This window comes from Pteropus alecto, unplaced genomic scaffold (assembly GCF_000325575.1).
Source record: "Pteropus alecto unplaced genomic scaffold, ASM32557v1 scaffold105, whole genome shotgun sequence".
Lineage (NCBI taxonomy): Eukaryota > Metazoa > Chordata > Mammalia > Chiroptera > Pteropodidae > Pteropus > Pteropus alecto.
In genome coordinates, this window is record NW_006436294.1 from 7128177 (window position 1) to 7134850 (window position 6674).

A 6674-nucleotide genomic window follows, 5' to 3' on the forward strand; every position below is an offset into this window, starting at 1 on the left:
AAGGCAGCCAAAGAGCCAGGGCACCTGGGGCCAGGCCAGGTGAAGGCTGCCCACCCCCCACATCAGACCCTGGTTTCCCCAGGAGGCACGGTCACACAGGCAGGACGAGGCCATGGAGGCAGGGCTGGCTCCGGCACCACGGGGCGGCTCAGGCCCAGATGTGCTGCTGCCGGGGTCCGTCCCCTGCTCTGAGCCTGCCCAGTCTCCAGGCTGTGGGGCCACACGGCACGGGCTGGGGGGCGACGGCCTACGGGGTCTGGAAATCCCGCAAGTTTTCCAGCTGCCTGATGAGTGGGAAGTAGCAGCGTCCGCGGGCTGGAGACCCCACCCTGCCCAGGGAAGAAGCGTGGGCGGTGGACTCAGTGGGCAGGAAGGAAGCCACCTGGGAGCAGCCCAAGTCCATGCACTGACCGCAGGCTGGCACTGTGGAGGCCTGGCAGGCGGCCCATGGGAGACCTGGTGGGGTACATGGAGTAGGTGGCCTGGGCAGGGCTGTGTGGCCCCAGCAGCGCCTGGCCTGCAGGCTGGAGAGGGAGCTGTGCAACCCACCCCGTCCCCACCGGGGGAAACAGGCCCAAGGGCCAGCAGGAGGGCCTCGGATCTCAACCCGCCTTACCTTTGGCCCTGACTCCCGGGCGCTGCGGCCCTGCCCCTCTCACAGGGACTAGTACCTGTCATTGGGGTCATTCATCCCTGCGGGGCTCACACCTGGGGTCTCGGCAGGGGTGGGGGTGAGGGAGAGCTTGCCCTGCTCCTCCCTCTGTCAATCAGACTCGCCCCACCAAACCCCACTGCAGCCCCCAATGGGTCCCCACGCGCTTGCCCTGGGGCTCCTCGCTGCACTTTGCGGGGCAGAGGGGAGGCTGAGGAGGAGGGAGAAAGCAGAGACAAAGGGCGATTTCCACGCTGCGGGCCGCGAAGTTTATCTTTAATTGCCTTTTAACTGCGGGCGGAGGGGAGGGGGCGGCCGGGCTGGCGGCGCTGTGCTGCAGACAATCCCTTAATGTGGCTTTTGATCTAGAGCCCAAATTAGCTCTAATAAAAAGGATAATGAAGCCAGCGCACCCCGAACGGAACTCCGCTGTCAGCAGGCCGCTGCGAGAGGGGGCCCCGCTCTCGTTTCAATTAACCTTGTTTGCTCCGCCGCGTCCACACAAATAAGAGCGACGGGAACTCGGGGCGCAGGCGCGGCGTCCGCACTGCGCAGCCCAGGGTGAGTGCCCGCCTTGCAGCCGGCGGCTAATGAACCCGAAACTCACGCGAATCTCCAAACTGCTCACAGCAGAGTTTGGAAGCTCTATTACGGAGAGAAATGCTGATTCTTCTCGAGTTCCTCAAGGGGAACAGCTGTGCAGCAGCATCGCCCCTGCCAGATCGCGCCTGAGCTGCCACGGCCTCCCCAGCCCCAGCGCACCCCACTCCCTGCTCCAAGCTTCCCAGCCAGCGCTGACCCCTGACCTCAGAGCTCCCAGCCCCGCCCACTCCCAGCAGGCACGGGGACCACCTGCCTGCCCTGGCTCTCCCCCTAGCCATGGAGACCTGCAGTGGGGTCTGCTCTCTCATTGGGGCCCACGGGGTGGGGGCCTGGGACCAGAGGACCCGCTGTGTGCCCCTGTCCCCTGCGCAGCGGGCTGGAGGCACCTGTGGGACCCCCTCCCACCCCCCCCCACACCTCTGTGCCCTGGGGGAGGTGAAGCCCTCCTGTGTGGCCTGTGGACACCCTCGGGGTCAGCTAAGGTAAATGGCAGCCGGAGGGAATGTCCCCAGCTCCTCAGGGAAGACCCGGGGGGCCGGGGCCTGGCAGGGGCCTCAGGGGACGCGCAGGGGAGGCCCGCGAGCTGCCGCTCACCTTCTCCTTGGAGACGTGGTGAGAGAAGGGGCAGGTTCCGTCCGTTTTCTTGCACGTGCCCCGGACGAACCTGTGCAGACAGCAAGGAGGGTGTGAGGCGCTGCTGAGGCCAGACACTGGGCCCGCCCACCCGAGACGCCCCGGCGGTCACCTGGTGCACACGGCCACCTTCTCGGGGTCGTGGATGTAGGGGCAGCGCTCGCCGCGGTTGCACCGGCCGAAGCGGTTGTAGTACATGCAATACTCCTGCTCCCTCCGCCGCCGCCTCTGCCGGGCCTGCCGCACGATGGCCAGGCTGCGCTGCACCGCCCGGCTGCGGGGGACGGGCGGCGTGAGGCTGCGGCTGCGCAGGGCCCCCCGCCCCCCCACAGCCCCAGGGACGTACCTGGCCAGGGAGCGACTGCAGCTGCTGGAAAGGTCCACCCGGCCTGCGGGGAGAGAGGCCACGGGCCTGGTCGCACCAAGCCAACCGCCCCTTCCCTGGCTCCGGCCCCCTTAGGGTCCCCACCCTCCGCTCAGGCACTGCTGTCCTTCCCTCGGGCGGGGTCCCTGCCAGGCCCCTTGGGGACACAGTGCTAAGGAAGCGGACCTGTAGGCCAACACCCACTCCCACCCCCGGTACAGGGGAGCAGCCGAGGTGTCCCACAGGGACAAGGTGCAGGGACTAGGTCCGGCCGTGTGGCTCCTGAAGCCACACAGCTGCTGGCCAGTGGGCTCACCTCAAGGCAGGTGGTACCAGAACAGCGGGTGCGGGGGGGCCCGCCACCTCCCTCTGCCGAGGGATGCCACCTGGCTTTGCTGTAGCCGAGAATGGTTTTTATGTATTTAAAGGGTTGCAAAGGGAAATTAAAAAAAAAAGTGGCCACAAAGCTGACCTCGTCACATCAGGTTCTGCGGGTGCGGAGGCCCCGACGGCCACGCTGGGCTCCCAGCCCTGTGGGCCCTGCTCCCCCAAACCACAGAGGTGCTTCACAGACACTCCCCAAAACCCCAAGTGCAGAGACCAAGCAAGGCCCCTCTGAGGTCACCACGTGGGACCCGGGGGAAGCTGTTTACAAAGTGGACAGTGGTGACAGGACGGGAGCACCAGGTGATGCTCACAGCAGGGCAGCTGGGGCTCGGGAGACACTGTCCTGCGCTGCTGTGAGTTCGCCCTGAGGGAGGAGGATCGAGGCTAGAGTGCAGCCCCCTGCCTGCCTGTCAGACATGAAGTAACCCCCAGAACCGAGAGCAAGGCCCGGCAAGAGCCTGCACGGGATGGCCACCAAGGCTCCCCAGGTCCTCGCACACGCACATGACCCTTCCCAGACGAGATCCGATTTCTCACAGGCAGCTGCTGAAATGGATCTGGCCGTAGGAGGCACGAGTGACATCACTCAGAAATTCTAGCGACCTGAGGCGATGACAAAGCATCCAGGCTTTAAAGGGACGTCCCCAAGCTGCCTGGCCCTGAGCTGCCACTGGAGCTGCATGGGAGGTCTGGGGAGGCGCCCTCCTGCCCCTGCAGACACCCTGCCTCCCCTTCCCCGAGGCAACCTTCCCGGGGCCACCAGCTCCCACCCAGTCACACAAGTGCTGACACGCCATGTGGCCTGTCCAGACCCAAGCTCCCGTGCCCCCCACAGGCTGGACTTCAGATGCCCCTTTCCCACATCTGGCCACTGCTAAACGCTGACTACCCCTTGGGCACTCTCGCCCTCTCTGCCCGCTGGAGCCACCCCTCTGCCAGTGTCTGTCCCTCTCTGAACCACAGTCTCAAGTTTAAACAGGGTGGCTCCAAGGCTAATAAGCGGGACCCCCGGTGGGAGGAGAGTGCTTCGCACGGTGGCTCAGACTGGTTACAGTGTAGGGGCTGGGGGCAGACTGAGGGGACCATGGTGTCCTGGTTCCCAGGCTGAGGACACTGGTCGGTCCAGATGGCACGTGGTACCATACACCTGCCAGCCGGTGGGTGACAGAGTGCAATTTGATAGCTGTTGGTGAGCGCGTTTCCCTGGCTGTCACCCAGGCTGCCTGTGACGCTGTGGCGCCATCTGCTCTTGCCAGGGATCGCGATCATTACGTGTCCGCCTGTCAGACCGTGGTCCCTAGGCCTGGTCCCCTTTGCACTTTTTACTCAAAAAGCTGCCACTGTGGGGCTCACGCTGAGAGTTTTGCCAAGAACAGGAGGCGGCTTCTCAAACGCTCTGTGGTGTTAAAAACGCACCTCAGGCAGCCGCCTGGAGAGGGTGCGGAGGCTGAAGGTGCCGAACAAGCCAGACCTGCAGCCCGGGAGGCGCGGCCCTCGAGAGAACTCGCACTTCCCAAGGATGTCCCAGAATAGCACTGCAGCCCCGTCCCCAAGGTCACTCCCCTGTCCCTGCAGCCTCTTCCCTGACCCTGCCCTGGGTCTGAGGTCAGCCCTGGGGAGCAGACTAGGCTGGCGGAGGGAGCCCCAGGAAGAGGCGTCTGGAGGGAGGGAGGCAGTGGGTGGGGCCTCGGTGCCTGGCTGCAGACAGGACGGAACCTTGTAATGGAACGTGTGACCTCGCGGCAACCAGAGTGGACGGACGGCAGAGCTGAGGCGCACAGACCCACAACCTGCCGCGCGGTGGCCGTTAGCAGCAGGGAGGAGACTGCCCACGTCTACCTCTCTCTCAGGCCTGGAGGCCTAGGGGCCAGCCCTGCAGCCCAGGCCGAGCAAGGTGGCTCTGGCAGGTGGACCTGCAACTTCTGCTCCAGCACGGTGGGGCCATGCCACACCAGGCCGGGTGCAGCACCAGGCCCCAGGCCAAAGCCTGTGCAGAGGGGTCTCGGGATTGGGCCCTGGGGCAGGTGGGCTCGGGCCTGGAAGGGCAGGGCCTGGTTCCAGGGTCCAGGAGGCTGAGGTCTGCCCACAAGGAGGCACAGCTGAGGCCTGGGCACTCCCCTGCCCCTCAAAGCCTGGGGTGGCTGGCACCCGCAGGGGCTGAGTGCCCTGGAGAAGCCCAGCACCCAGGAGGGGCCAGGAGGGGTGCACTCGCTGAAGTCAAAGATCCGCCACAGAGGAGGAGTTTCTCTAATTCCTACACAGCTGGGGGGCCCCCAACAGAGCCAGAGCAGGCCCCTTCCTCACAGAGGGGGGTGCAGGCAGCTCTGCCTCTGTCCTGCCCCCACCCTGCCCAGGCCTCGCCTCGCTTTACTGCCTGAAGGCTGGGGAGTGTGTGGGGGAGAAGCCAGTATGAGGAGGGCTACAGCTCCCCGCCAGCAGGGCCTGTGCTGGGGAGACAGGAAGCACCCCCCGGCCACTGGCCCCTGACGCTGGTCCCTCTTTTGCTCTGACTGCCACCCGCCGCCTCCACGGCAGCCTGGACTCTCTCCAGGGCTGAACTCAGGGCCCAGACGGCGGCTCTGGGTGGACCCACGCAGATGAGGTGCTGAGTGCAAACCTGTCTTTTTCTCTCAGCCTCCAGGTACCTCGCCTCCAGCTGTGGGAACCAGGGGACAATGGGGAGTGACAAGCCAGGTGGCGGGTGGCCGTGGTGGCCCTATGACATGCCTGGTGGAGGACATGAGCAGACAGGGTATCTGGTCTGCTGGCCAGTGAGCTCTGTACGATCCTCAGCGAGCAAGGACAGCAGGGAGCAGAGCCTGGGTCCTGCCAGCCAGCCAGGTCAGCTGTAGGGATCAGAAAGACAATCGGGTGTGCCTTTCACCACGGAGGCCCCAAGAAAGGCTCAAAGCACAGAGGCCACCATGCGGGGCCAACCAAGACAATGCAGAGCGGCTGCGCACGAGCCCCCTGTGGCGCCGTCTGCCCCTGTGGAGTAGGCAGAGAACGGAGGGGCCCGAGAACCCTGCCCTCAGCTGTGCCAACAGCTGTGTGGGGCCCACAGACCACGTGCACTGTTGCCACGCGGCTTCACGCTCTGGGGATCGGGGGCCGCCAGAGTGGGGGCTGCTGAGAGCAGAGGGGGCAGGCGCAGGCTGGCCTCCCTGCACCCGCTCCTCCCTGAGGCCGCGGAGGCCCAGACCGGGAGGTCGCGGGAGAGGCGGGGAAACAGGCCCACGGGCAGTGTGGAGCCACGGCCTCCGGGCCCCAGTGCCTTCCCTCCTGGGGCACCAGCCCTCCGTGCCTGGAAGGGGGCAGCGGGTGCCCTGAGTCCTGCAGACGGAGGCTCTGGGGGGCGCTTGGGGGCTCCCCCCTGCCCCTTCGGGCAGTGCGGCAGGGTGTGGGGGGCTGCCGGGCCTCTGCAGTCCCGACCCGCCTGCGACCTTCCCCTTTTTCTCTTTAGACAGAAAAGGAAGAAGGTAGAACTGGACTGAAACCATCCTGTTTTTCGAGTTAACTTATACCACAAGCGAGGCCAGGGCACTTCCTCCTCCTGGGCCTGCTTCCCCGGCTGCCGCCTGCAGACACAGCTGGAAGGCGTTGCCCATGCGACTCTGGGCGCAGCGGCCCCAGGTGTTCACTCGCCCGGCTCATTTACCATACCTGGCTCATCTCCTCTGTCCAGGAGCGAACAATGAAGAATCAGGGGCCGCCCAGCCAAGCGAGAGCCGCCGCCTGCAGGGGCCCTCCCTGGGGACACGGGCCTCAGGGGCCTCCGAATCAGCGCCCTGCCTGCTGCTGGAAGCCGCCCACAGGGGTAACTCACTGGGCCAGGCCCTGGGGCTTCCTGACCCCGCCAGCAGGAGCCTCACCTGCACGCAGGAGGGGCCTGCTGCCCCCGTCGCCGTCGCCAGCCCCGGGCCGGCTGCAGGTCTTGGAGAGCTTGTTGGCAGACACTCGGTAGAGGACCCCTCCGATGCAGCGGTAGCCTTTGCTCCGCCACCGAGGGGAGCCCGGCTGGGTTCTCCCCACCCC

At 66.0% G+C, this 6674-nt stretch overlaps 1 protein-coding gene across 1 annotated transcript in view; it reads right to left on the bottom strand.

The window, feature by feature from the left end:
- The window catches only part of ZC3H3 (zinc finger CCCH-type containing 3), a 61602-nt gene that overhangs the window by 9172 nt on the left and 45756 nt on the right, over positions 1 to 6674 (bottom strand). The window contains 4 exon segments of the mRNA XM_006912951.3: positions 1850 to 1919; positions 2001 to 2162; positions 2235 to 2277; positions 6512 to 6663. Coding sequence (XP_006913013.2) covers positions 1850 to 1919; positions 2001 to 2162; positions 2235 to 2277; positions 6512 to 6663 — 427 coding nt within the window.